This window comes from Cervus elaphus, chromosome 28, assembly GCF_910594005.1.
Source record: "Cervus elaphus chromosome 28, mCerEla1.1, whole genome shotgun sequence".
Lineage (NCBI taxonomy): Eukaryota > Metazoa > Chordata > Mammalia > Artiodactyla > Cervidae > Cervus > Cervus elaphus.
In genome coordinates this window covers 57,776,822-57,790,881 of record NC_057842.1, presented here as the reverse complement: position 1 = coordinate 57,790,881, position 14,060 = coordinate 57,776,822, and the positions used below count along the sequence as shown (strand labels likewise).

The 14,060-nt window shown below is 46.0% G+C and overlaps 1 protein-coding gene across 1 annotated transcript; it reads left to right on the top strand.

The window, feature by feature from the left end:
• The first annotated feature begins 1,266 nt into the window (after positions 1-1,266).
• LOC122685480 (chromodomain-helicase-DNA-binding protein 4-like) lies at positions 1,267-6,240 on the top strand. Its single transcript, XM_043890315.1, is given in 3 exon segments — positions 1,267-2,404; positions 2,407-2,538; positions 2,578-6,240. Coding segments are annotated over 3 exon segments (4,590 nt in total). The 5' UTR covers positions 1,267-1,497; the 3' UTR covers positions 6,129-6,240.
• The last annotated feature ends 7,820 nt before the right edge of the window (positions 6,241-14,060 follow it).

Genomic DNA, 14,060 nt, shown 5'->3' with positions numbered 1-14,060 from the left:
CAGCAAGTCCCCAAATATAGCTGAACACATAGCTTTCACATTATGTGTGTGTTTTTAAGTCAACCAAGTCAGTGATGATCACATAACTACTATGTTATTGTTGTTGAAGCTAAGTTAGCATGTCTGATGCACAGTAAGGCCAAACAAACCAAAATACTAGAGTTTAGAGCACAGAGAAGTTTACTGCAAGGGCCAACCAGGAACAAGTAGCTTATGCTCAAAAAAAAAAAAAAACAAAAAACAAAATAAAAACTACAAGATGGTTTTCAGGGAAGAATTTTTAAAGGCAAAATTGCCTTGGGGTGAGGGCTGCAGGCATGTGACTTTCTTGATTGGTTGTTGGTAAAGTTTAGAGGGTGGTGCTCCAGGAGTCTTGTGCTCTGCTTGAAGTTACTGTTCTTCACCTGGATGAGGGTCTTAGTTCTTACGTGTGTACGTACTAAGTCACCTCAGGCACGTCTGACTCTTTGTGACCCTATGGACGGTAGCCCGCCAAGTTCCTCTGTCCATGGAATTCTCCAGGCAAGAATACTGGAGTGGGTTGCCATGCCCTCCTCCTGGGGATCTTTCCAACCCAGGGATCAAACCTGCAGCTCTTATGCCTCCTGCATTGGCAGGCGGGTTCTTTACTGCTAGCTCCACCTGGGAAGCCGGCTGTTAGTTCCTACAGAAGAACTCAAAGATTTATTGTTTTGTATATCCCTGGAGGAGGAACTAGAACTCCGCTTTAGTGCTTGCTGCACTGTAGCTTCTTGACTGCTTTTCCTTTGTTTCTGTATTCCTTTCCAACCCTAGGTGCTGCTGCTACTGCTAAGTCACTTCAGTTGTGTCCAACTCTGTGCGACCCCATAGACGGCAGCCCACCAGGCTCCTCTGTCCCTGGGGTTCTCCAGGCAAGAACACTGGAGTGGGTTGCCATGTCCTTCTCCAATGCCTGAAAGTGAAAGTGAAGTCGCTCAGTTCAGTCCAACTCTTAGCGACCCCATGGACTGCAGCCCAGCAGGCTCCTCCTCTGTCCATGGGATTTTCCAGGCAAGAGGACTGGAGTAGGGTGCCATTGTCTTCTCCGGTTAGTAACTGCTTAAATCTGTGCTTGGAGACTCAGGAGAGGTCTAGGAGGCTGAAGTCTTTTCCTACAAATAAGAAATGGGGGATAGAAAGGGCCTTTGGGGGGAGACCTAGGGAGGAGGGTGGCGGTAGTGGAGGGGGGGTTGGAGTTGGTTGAGGTTATTATGGGCTGTCGGGGGGGGGGGGGGGGGGGGCGGGGCCTGTGCGGTGGGATTTCCCGGCCGGTGTTTCCGGCCCTTTAAGAGGCGACGCCGGAGCCGGAGCCATTTTCCCCCCTTCGGCCGCGGCGAGGAGGAGCCGGAGCGGGAGTGACACCGGGCCGGACCCAGCGCGACCTGCGGCGGCTCCGGGTGACTCGGGCCAGTGTCGAGGGCCCCAGGCCGCAGGCAGGAGCAGCTGGGCCAATTCCCTGGCCTGGAGCGGAAGAGGATGGCGTCGGGCCTGGGCTCCCCGTCCCGCTGCTCCGCGGGCAGCGAGGAGGACGACATGGATGCACCTTTGAACAACAGTCTGCCCCCACCCCACCCAGAAAACGAAGAAGACCCGGAAGAGGACTTGTCAGAAGCAGAGACTCCAAAGCTCAAGAAGAAGAAAAAGCCTAAGAAACCTCGGGACCCTAAAATCCCTAAGAGCAAGCGCCAAAAAAAGGAGCTGGGGGACAGCTCTGGGGAGGGGCCGGACTTTGTGGAGGAGGAGGAAGAGGTGGCCCTGCGCTCAGACAGCGAAGGCAGCGACTACACCCCTGGGAAGAAGAAAAAGAAGCAGCTGGGCCCTAACAAGGAGAAGAAGAGTAAATCCAAGCGGAAAGAGGAGGAGGAGGAGGACGAGGACGACGACGACTCGAAGGAGCCTAAGTCATCCGCTCAGCTCCTGGAAGACTGGGGCATGGAAGACATTGACCACGTGTTCTCTGAGGAGGATTATCGCACCCTCACCAACTACAAGGCCTTCAGCCAGTTTGTTCGGCCCCTCATTGCTGCCAAAAACCCCAAGATCGCCGTCTCCAAGATGATGATGGTTTTGGGTGCAAAGTGGCGGGAGTTCAGCACCAACAACCCCTTCAAAGGCAGTTCTGGGGCTTCTGTGGCAGCGGCGGCAGCAGCGGCAGTGGCCGTGGTTGAGAGCATGGTGACGGCCACTGAAGTGGCACCGCCTCCGCCCCCTGTGGCGGTCCCGATCCGCAAGGCCAAGAGCAAGGAGGGCAAAGGTCCCAATGCTCGGAGGAAGCCCAAGGGCAGCCCTCGTGTTCCCGGTGCCAAGAAGCCTAAACCCAAGAAAGTAGCTCCCCTGAAAATCAAACTGGGAGGTTTTGGTTCTAAGCGGAAGAGATCCTCGAGTGTGATGACGACTTAGATGTGGAGTCTGACTTCGATGACGCCAGTATCAGTAGCTATTCTGTTTCTGATGGTTCTACCAGTCGCAGTAGCCGCAGCCGCAAGAAACTGCGTACCACAAAGAAGAAAAAGAAAGGCGAGGAGGAGGTGACTGCTGTGGATGGTTATGAGACAGACCACCAGGACTATTGTGAGGTGTGCCAGCAAGGCGGAGAGATCATCCTGTGTGACACGTGTCCCCGCGCGTACCACATGGTCTGCCTGGACCCAGACATGGAGAAGGCGCCTGAGGGCAAGTGGAGCTGCCCACACTGTGAGAAGGAAGGCATCCAGTGGGAGGCAAAGGAGGACAATTCAGAGGGTGAGGAGATCCTCGAGGAGGTTGGGGGAGACCCCGAGGAAGAGGATGATCACCACATGGAGTTCTGTCGGGTCTGCAAGGATGGCGGGGAGCTGCTCTGCTGTGACACCTGTCCTTCCTCCTACCACATCCACTGCCTAAACCCCCCCCCCCAAGAGATCCCCAACGGCGAATGGCTGTGTCCCCGCTGCACGTGTCCAGCTCTTAAGGGCAAAGTTCAGAAGATCCTAATCTGGAAGTGGGGTCAGCCACCATCTCCCACGCCAGTGCCTCGGCCCCCAGATGCTGATCCCAACACTCCGTCCCCCAAGCCCTTGGAGGGGCGGCCAGAGCGGCAGTTCTTCGTCAAGTGGCAAGGGATGTCATACTGGCACTGCTCCTGGGTGTCTGAGCTGCAGTTGGAGCTGCACTGTCAAGTGATGTTCCGAAACTATCAGCGGAAGAATGACATGGATGAACCACCCTCTGGGGACTTCGGTGGTGACGAGGAGAAGAGCCGGAAGCGGAAGAATAAGGACCCTAAATTCGCTGAGATGGAGGAGCGCTTCTATCGCTATGGGATAAAGCCTGAGTGGATGATGATCCACCGAATTCTCAACCACAGCGTGGACAAGAAGGGCCACGTTCACTACTTGACCAAGTGGCGGGACCTACCCTATGACCAGGCATCCTGGGAGAGTGAGGATGTGGAGATTCAGGACTATGACCTGTTCAAGCAGAGCTACTGGAATCACAGGGAGTTGATGAGGGGTGAGGAGGGACGACCAGGCAAGAAGCTCAAGAAGGTGAAGCTGAGGAAGTTGGAGAGGCCCCCTGAAACGCCAACGGTTGACCCGACAGTGAAGTACGAGCGCCAGCCAGAGTACCTGGATGCTACAGGTGGGACCCTGCACCCCTATCAGATGGAGGGCCTGAACTGGCTGCGCTTCTCCTGGGCTCAGGGCACTGACACCATCTTGGCTGACGAGATGGGCCTTGGGAAGACGGTGCAGACGGCAGTCTTCCTGTATTCTCTCTACAAGGAGGGTCATTCCAAAGGCCCCTTCCTAGTGAGCGCCCCTCTTTCCACCATCATCAACTGGGAACGGGAGTTTGAAATGTGGGCTCCAGATATGTACGTGGTGACCTACGTGGGTGACAAAGACAGCCGTGCTATCATCCGAGAGAACGAGTTTTCCTTTGAGGACAATGCCATTCGTGGTGGCAAGAAGGCTTCCCGCATGAAGAAAGAGGCATCTGTGAAGTTTCACGTGTTGCTGACATCCTATGAGTTGATCACCATTGACATGGCCATCTTGGGCTCTATTGACTGGGCCTGCCTCATCGTGGATGAAGCCCATCGGCTCAAGAATAATCAGTCTAAGTTTTTCCGGGTTTTAAACGGCTACTCGCTCCAGCACAAGCTGTTGCTGACAGGGACTCCACTGCAGAATAATCTAGAAGAGTTGTTCCACCTGCTTAACTTCCTCACCCCTGAGAGGTTCCACAATTTGGAAGGCTTCCTGGAGGAGTTTGCAGACATAGCCAAGGAGGACCAGATTAAAAAGCTGCACGACATGCTGGGCCCTCACATGTTGCGGCGGCTCAAGGCTGACGTGTTCAAGAACATGCCGTCCAAGACAGAGCTGATCGTGCGTGTGGAGCTGAGCCCCATGCAGAAGAAATACTACAAGTACATCCTCACTCGGAATTTTGAAGCGCTCAATGCTCGAGGGGGCGGCAACCAGGTCTCTCTGCTAAACGTGGTGATGGATCTTAAGAAATGCTGCAACCACCCATATCTCTTCCCCGTGGCCGCCATGGAAGCCCCTAAGATGCCTAATGGCATGTATGACGGCAGTGCCCTCATCAGAGCATCCGGGAAATTATTGCTGCTTCAGAAGATGCTCAAGAACCTCAAGGAGGGTGGGCACCGTGTCCTCATCTTCTCCCAGATGACCAAGATGCTGGACTTGCTAGAGGACTTCCTGGAACACGAAGGTTATAAATATGAACGTATTGATGGGGGAATCACTGGGAACATGCGGCAGGAGGCCATTGACCGCTTCAATGCACCGGGTGCTCAGCAGTTTTGCTTCCTGCTTTCCACTCGAGCTGGGGGTCTTGGAATCAATCTGGCCACTGCTGACACAGTTATTATCTACGACTCTGATTGGAACCCCCATAATGACATCCAGGCCTTTAGCAGAGCTCACCGTATTGGGCAAAATAAGAAGGTGATGATTTATCGGTTTGTGACCCGTGCATCTGTGGAAGAGCGCATCACACAGGTGGCCAAGAAAAAGATGATGCTGACGCATCTAGTTGTTCAGCCTGGGCTGGGCTCCAAGACCGGATCCATGTCCAAACAGGAGCTTGATGATATCCTCAAGTTTGGCACTGAGGAGCTATTCAAAGATGAGGCCACAGATGGAGGAGGAGACAACAAAGAGGGAGAAGACAGCAGTGTCATCCACTATGACGATAAAGCCATTGAACGACTGCTGGACCGGAATCAGGATGAGACTGAAGACACGGAGCTACAGGGCATGAATGAATATTTGAGCTCATTCAAAGTGGCCCAGTATGTGGTGCGAGAAGAAGAAATGGGGGAGGAAGAGGAGGTGGAACGGGAGATCATAAAACAGGAAGAAAGTGTGGATCCCGACTACTGGGAGAAATTGCTGCGGCACCATTATGAGCAGCAGCAAGAAGATCTGGCCCGAAACCTGGGCAAAGGAAAAAGAATTCGTAAACAGGTCAACTACAATGATGGCTCGCAGGAGGACCGAGATTGGCAGGACGACCAGTCCGACAACCAGTCCGATTATTCGGTGGCCTCAGAGGAAGGTGATGAAGACTTTGACGAACGTTCAGAAGCTCCCCGCAGGCCCAGTCGCAAGGGCCTGCGGAATGATAAAGATAAGCCATTGCCTCCTCTGTTGGCCCGTGTTGGTGGGAATATTGAAGTTCTTGGTTTTAATGCTCATCAGCGAAAAGCCTTTCTTAATGCAATTATGCGCTATGGGATGCCCCCTCAGGATGCTTTCACCACGCAGTGGCTCGTGAGGGATCTGCGAGGCAAATCAGAGAAGGAGTTCAAGGCTTATGTCTCGCTTTTTATGCGGCATTTATGTGAGCCGGGAGCAGATGGGGCTGAGACCTTTGCTGATGGCGTCCCCCGAGAAGGCCTGTCTCGCCAGCATGTCCTTACTCGGATTGGTGTTATGTCCTTGATTCGCAAGAAGGTTCAGGAGTTTGAACATGTTAATGTTTTCTCCTTTGGGGTATTCACAGCGGGCCGGGCCCCTGGGCGAGACACAGCTACCTCTGTTGGCATCTTTTTAATACCAGGAACCCAGTGGCTCCAGCCCCTGAGCGGCTAGAATGAAATAAAGTGGAAAAAAAAAAAAAAAAAGGAAAAGAACCAAAAGCATAAAAAAAAAAAAAAAAGCAGATTTCTTGATGAAAACTGAAAATAAAAGTTTCCTTGTATTTAAAAAAAAAAAAAAGAAAGGGCCTTTGGTACCCAGGAGAGCCCCACAGCATCCTGCTTGGTATCAGTATGTTCACTGTGTTTTAAGAAATTGCTACATTCCTGTTGGTCTCATCTATTTTACACTCAATAATTTTTCATAGAAAGACACATACTAAATTATATCATTGACATCGTACAACATTTATTTTACTAGAAATAATTTATTAACGATGAGAACAATTTGTATACTTTTACAAATAAGCAGTTTTCTCCTTGATCACTGGTAGACTCAAGTCCATTATAGTTCATTCATCTCAATAGGTAGGCTATAAAACAAACATTACGTGCAATCGCTTAGATTTGTTTTAATTGCCCAAATGAAACTAGTTAGTCCTGAACTTAGATTTAAAACAAAATTTACTCTCAGCAATGCTTAATTATTTGAAGAAAGAAAAATAGCTACTTTTTAAAATAAGATCACAGCAGATAAAAATTAAGTCCTAATTATATACAGTACCATTTGTGGGAGCACCAACGTAGTGCCTTGCATGTAGTAGGTGCTCACTTGGTGACAATTATAGTTATTAGCAGAATTAGAACTAGACCAAATGCTCAGGACTCCCAGTCCGGTTCCCCACATCCCATTTCCCCTTATAAACCTCCAGCACCTTGTTCTCTGCAGTTTACCATCCTTGATCTAACCCCACTCAAACTGTAGTTTCCAGGGCCAGGAGAGAGAGAAACAAATCAGGAAGACTTCCGTGCCTTACAATGGGCCTTCTTGAAAAGGACCTTATTTCAAATATTTATTGTTTCAACTCTGTTACCGGACTAAACTTTGGACTCACTCACCTGCTGTGCAGTAAAATCGATTTATTGGCACAAGTTTACCTTGAAGGAAAGTATAGTGTTTTATTGCAGGCACCAAGCAAGGAATACGGGTGGCTTATGCGCAAAAGAACCAAATTCCCCAGATGGCTTTCAGGGAAGCATTTCTAAAGGCAGCATTTGGAGGTGAGGGCTGCAGATGCATGACTTTCTGCGGATTGCTTGGTGGTAAGGAAGTAACAGGGTGGTGTTTCAGGAATCTTAATCATCACCCTTCTGGTTCCAAACCTTCTGTGTTCCACAACTTATGCTCAGCATTTAGTCACCTTCCTGCACCTGTGCGTGTGGTGGCTAGAGGGGTACTGTAGCTCCTGAAGAACTACTCAAAATAAGTGTTGGATTATTCTGTATATTCCCTGAGAAAGAACTAGGTTTAGGTTTCTGTTTTATCACTGAATTGTTATCATTACTTTTCTTGCTTGAATTATTTTCCTTTTTTTTTTTTTTTTGCATTCCCTCACTTTCCTACTCAGTACCTCCCTGTTCAGCTCTCTGTAACTCAGGGAAGGACTAGGAGACTAAACACATTTTCTGCAAATAAGAAATGGGGGACATAGAAGGGCTTTTGTGCCTGGGAGGTTCTCAAAGAGTCCTACTCAGTTTCAACCACAAGTAGCCATTCTTCTTCTTCAACTGGCTTATTTCCAGAAGCCAAATTTATACCTGAATATCAGTGCCAAGCCTAGACAGAACATTAAAAAGCAGAGATGTTACTTTGCTGACAAAGGTTCATCTAGTCAAAGCTATGGTTTTTCCAGTAGTCATGTATGGATGTGAGAGAGAGTTGGACTATAAAGAGAGCTGAGCGCTGAAGAATTGATGCTTTTGAACTGTGGAGAAGACTCTTGAGAGTCCCTTGGACTGCAAAGAGATAAACCAGTCAATCCTAAAGGAAATCAATCCTGGATATTCGCTGGAAGGACTGATGCTGAAACTGAAGCTCCAATACTTTGGCCACCTGATGCGAAGAACCGACTCCTTGGAAAAGACCCTGATGCTAGGAAAGATTGAAGGCAGGAGGAGAAGGGGACGACAGAGGATGAGATGGTTGGATGACATTACTGACTTGATGGACATGAGTGTGAGCAAGCTCTGGGAGTTGGTGATGGACAAGGGAAGCCTGGCGTGCTGCAGTCTGTGGGATCACAAAGAGTAGGACACGACTGAGAGACTGAACTGAACTGAATCAGTGCCAAAATAATTTTAAAAGTTAAAGTATTCTTATTGTGTTCATTGAAGTAAAACTCTGAATCAGCCTAATCCTAGATTTTGGCGATCTATCACCACCGTAGATAATGAAATTTGTTGCCTCTTTTGCCTATTAGAACAAAGGACAAATAGTCCAGACCTTCAGTGGTTCTCTTCTTGAAGGGAATCTCAAACTTAAGAAAAAGAGATGTAAGGATAAGATTAAAAAGCAAAGGTAAAAATGGGAGTTTTCCCCAGAGTTTTTAAAGCAGTTTTTTTCCTCTAAACTCTCTTTTGTAATGTAGTATCCTTCAATTACCAAAAACAAACCTGAGAATCTGAAACAGCAGTAACACTCCTCAGAGGAGACTTTTTTTTGTTTCCCCTTCACTTGTTTGAATTGCTCCAAGCCCAGAGCTGGTGTTGAAATCCAGGACAGAACACCAGGCCAGGAAGGGGCTCCAGAAAAGGGCCCTGGGGCTGTTCATAAAGTTTTACAATTTTCTTGATGGTAAGAAAGATTTCAAGATGATTCCCTCTGAGGGTGGGCGTCTGAGGCATATGCTTCAAACTGATGCTACATGCAGAAAATGAAATAAATGGCTCCCTCTGCTTTTTTCAGACCTGGCTGCCTGATCTAAACAAAAGGAGGACGCGATTTGGATTTACCTCACTTTCACTCTCCTTGGCAAGGCAGATGTCTTAAGCACTCTATTTTAAGGATTCAAAGCCCATAATATTACTAATAACTCCACATACTTGTTTGCATTTCCCATGTTACATATAAATGTCAGAAGCAATGACTTGCAGCCCCCTTTAATCTCGTGACAGCTTTATTATCATTGGTTGGCTGAACTTCAAGAAAAGTTATGACAGTGGCAAAGTTCTGCAAACTGCAGCACATATTTCTGTAATTAGGTAAAGGCGGGAGAGCTCCATTTAGAATGCACAGCTGAAATTATTTGCTAAACACTTAAGATGCTGAGGTATATCACATTCCTCCCAGGACAGCTTTTGAAGGATGATTTACAAAGCATTTCTTTTACCGTTTTACAATTTTTTTCCCCCGTTAGGCTGTTTGAGCAGCAGCTCTTACTTGAAAATGGATCTTCTGATAATGGAAATATTGTATTTGCAATATGAGAAGGTGGAAGGAGGGAGTGGTCTGGAAGGCTGTGTTTTTCATTTTCTCCTGTTTTGAACTCAACTTTCTGGAATGGCAGCATCTCTCTCATGAATGCTGTAGGATTGAACATTGTAGCTGATTTTTTTTTTTTTTTTTTTTTTTTCATTTTTGGAAGCAGGCCAAGGTTTTCCAATCTTGGGGAAAAAATATAAACTGCTTAAGATACATTTTGATCCCACCCAAACAAAACCATTTGTCTTTTTTTAAATCTTAGTTATCAGTAAAGCTTATGCTAACAATTAACTAATAAATTGCTGCTTTTTGTATCTTGTTAAAAGGTCATATACTTCAATAATTTCTTAAAGGATTTTTTCCCCAGTATGGTAATGGGTTTCAATGAAAAACATTTCATTCAGATTCTTTTACAGCCAAAATCACAAACAGAAAGAGAGGACAGAATCTGAAACTGAAAATTATCCAGATATTGCTCAAGAGCATAAATTTTATCTAATTCACACTGACTTTTAATTCCAAAGTTTAGCCTGTCCAAACCCATAGTTAATAAAGCCTGTTCATCAACTACTAAAACTTCCAGTTTTGTTTTCATCTGAAACTCCAACTATTTTGATCCAACCTCATAGCTTTCTCAAAAGTTAATTTCAGTATCATTTAACAAATTGACATTCTTAGAGTTTCCACAAGAGAAAAAATGCTTATTGCAAATTGGAGGAAAAACAACCAATTCTATTTCTATTCTGCCCTCTGTTGCAAAGTACTCTGCCTCATGCTATGAGGAATGCAAAGCAAATTCTTCTCCTTCTAACTCTCCTCTCCTCTCCCAAATTATACATCTTGACCCCTTTACCCAAAATAAATCTAAAGAAACTTAAAATATAAACAAAATAAAGCAAAATAAAGTAAATTACAAGTACACGAAAAGATGAAGCCAAGGAAAAGAACAATAGGTAGACATGAAAACCCTGAAAAATGAAAGCTGTGACTTCCCTGGTGGTTCAGGGGCTAAGACCCTGAGCTCCCACTGCAGGGGGCCCAGGTTCCATCCCTCATCATGGGACTAGAGCCCACGCACCACAACTAAAGACTCCACGTGCTACAAGGAAGATCAACCCACATGCTGCATCTAGGACCTGGGGCTGCCGAATAAACAAATTTTAAAATATTTTAAAAGGAAAAATGAAAGCCATTATCCAACACAGTTCCTAAAAGTTGTTTGTAAACTGACCTTCAGTCAGTAGGATAAAAAGAGTTTTTCTGGTCGTCTGATGACATTCTCATTGTTTTTTACAAGGATCAAAAGCAAGTAGTAAGGAAACACAGGTATCTGTGATCATAGAATGAGAAAGAAATAAAGACACTGTGTCATTTTATTCAAGAGTGTCAGTTACCACAAAGAAAGTACCACTAAGAACTTTATAGCTTTATTTGTCATACTTGTCTTCTCTTTAGTCTCATGGCTTCCTTCCAAGACCCAGTTCAGTAAATGCCACCCACAAGTGGGCTAGTATGCTTTGGATGGCTTGGCTTAATTCAGGAATATATTGTTTACTCTCTAAAACAATAGATGTACTGTATATCTTTCCGGTGATCTTACATCAATATTATTTCTTTTAGTGGAACTTTGTTAGATACTGGAAACACTGAATTCAATATTAGACTTTCAACAAGAATCTAGATCCAGCTAGCATGTATTGCAGTATGTGACATATTTTTATGGTTTAACATTTGGAATTCCAAGAGATTTGATCCTCTCTTTGTTTCATCCTAAGTAGATATGTTCTAACAAACTAAGGATTTCCCCATTACCCATATCCAAGCTTACCATTTATAAGATTACCAATAAATAAAGACAGAGAGAGGGAGAAAGCGCTAAAACACAACATGCTTTTCATAAAAATGAATCAAGAGAAAGTTTAATAAGGGTGCCACTTCAACTACTTTTATTTGAATAAAAATTTTCGTATCACTTGCATGTTTCAAATAAAAGTTATTTTATAAAATATACACACAGAAAACTATAATTTTGGCTTCCATTTTCTGAAACACATTTAAAACAATTTTCCACCCACCACACTTTATCTAAATAGGTGAGCTTTTGTCAGCTATTTTTATTTTTTATTATTTGGCTTTCAAAATAAAGATTAGCATAACTTAAATGCAATAAATATTGATTTAAAACTTATATCAAAAGTAAATATGATACAAGCTCTGCACAGATAAGCATTTTGATTTCTCTGAAAACCATTTATCTAAAGCTTAATCCAGTATTTGTTTTGTTATTAAAACTCATTAGCTATCCAATATTTTTAAATTAGAAGTCAGAACTCATATAAAGGCCCTCCTTGGAAGTTATCAGGATCCTGGAAAATTATGAGACTTAAGTATGGGAAGTAATTTAAATGCCCAGATATAACCTTGAAAAGAATACTTGTTAGAAAATAACATCACCAGGCTGTTACCATAGGTCATTCCTGATTTCACTCCCCCTTCCAAGAAGAACAACTAACAACCATTCAAGAACAAGACACCACTGAGAGTCTCCTAGAACACGGGGGTGAGGCTGAAGCATGCCCCCTGCATCATGGAGACAAGACAGACTGCATTAGAAGGCCAAGAGAAGCAGGATGCATTGACCATCTTGCCTCTCCCCCATGGCAGCACAGCACCATGTAGAGTCTCTCCTAAGCCTCTGGCTCCTCCAGTAGGAAAACAGAACTCAAGGGGGAACAGCCAGTGGCCCACAAACCTCAGCTCTTAGGTCGCTTCATGGGAGCTACTAGTCTGATATCTCTCCATGGAGATGGCTGGGAAATGTGCAGGGCTCGGCCAGTGGGACTCTTGACTGTGATGGAGAAAGGGAGAGGGCTCGCTACTGAAGCAGGAGGGAAGGGGGCAGGGGACACTTTTACAAGAATGGCAGGAAAGACATAAACTGATTAAAAACGACCTTGAGCCTCAGAATAACCCACTGTTACACATCAGAAAGCTAATGGCACTCCCACAGGCACCACGACGGTTCCAAGTTTGGACACAAAGGTCAAAAAGTGGGCAAAGGCCCAACTCCTGGAAACCTCTGCCCACTTCCCCAAAATACTTGGAGTAATCCCCCCACTTCTTAGCCTATGAAATTACCCATCTCATAAAAGCTAACCTTAGCATATTTCAAGGCTACTCTTCCTTCTGAGATGGCCCACACTCTGGAGTATGTTTCTCTCTAAATAAATAGACTGTCTGCCTATCATTTTGTCTATGACCGAATTCTTTCTCTGATGAGACATCAAGAACCTGAGTTTTCCAAATCTGCTGGCATGCTGAATGCAGCACTTTAACATAAACTTAGCTCACTTGGGTTTATGTTAATGAGGTGATTTGGGGCGGGACCCCTTATGGAGCCTCAGAAAGGGGCTGATCACCAGAAAGACCAAGTGATTAGTGGGTTGTATTTAATCCCCACCTACCAATTTCTTGGAAAGGTAAAGGAGGGGGTGGAGATTAAGCTCCATGAAGACTCTTGAATAATGAGATTTGATGTGCTTCTGGATTGGTGAATACATCCATATGCTGGTATGGTGATGCACCCCAGTTCCATGGGGACAGAAGCTCCTGTGCTTGGGGACCCTTCAGAACTTTGCACTACACACCTCTTCATTCAGCTGCTCGTTTGTATTCTTTATCATATCCTTTGTAAAAAGCCGGTAAGCATAAGTAAACAATTTCCTGGTCTAGGTGAGACATTCTAGCAAATTATTGCTGCCAAAATCTTGGCTGTCTGTGCACCAGTGCCAAACAGAAGACAGAGTTATGGAGGAGAAAGAAAGAGTGGCTTTATTTCCTTGAAGGGGGGACACAGTAGGCTAGCATCTCAAGAACTGTGCTCCCCTCCCTGTTGAATTTTGTCGTTTAGTCACGTTGGTGCTTGCCGTGGGATTTGCCGTCGGTCTCTGCAGGGATGGAACCTTGTGATGCTGACCTTCAACAGGCCCTGAAGGCAGTTCAGGGTGGGGACCGAGGCACTCTGTGCTCCAGGGAAACTGGTGGGACAGGGCTTTAGATAGTTAGATATTTCCAGGAACTGACTTCAGGATCCCAGTCCTTGCATCTCCTGTATCTCGAAAAGCACTCAATCCCTTCAGGGTAACTAGCAGAAAACCTTTGTAAAGCAGCTCTTGATTGCATTGAATTCTGCCTTCACCAAAACCCTACACACTGACCTTCCCCCACTGCCTCTTTGGAGAAGTCTCTCAGAGCTATAGGCTGTCTCCCAGCCTGTCTGAGGGCTGTCTCCAGACAGCTGTCTGAGGCGCTGTCTCCCAGGCTGCAGTCCTCACTCTCCTGGTGCACATCATTTTTTAGCCAACAGTCACTAAGCTTTGTCTGACATCTTTTGTGATCCCATGGACTGTAGTCCACCAGACTCCTCTGACAGTGGAATTTCCCAGGCAAGAATACTGGAGTGGGTTGTCATTTCCGCCTCCAGGGGATCTTCCCAAGCCAGGGGTCAAACCTGCATCTCCTGCATTGGCAAGCAGTTTCTTTACCACTGAGCCTCCAGAGAAGCCCAGGAAGAGGTTGGTTAGTCAGGCAGGAATGAGAGCTGGCCAGTAACAAAGGCTGAGCGCC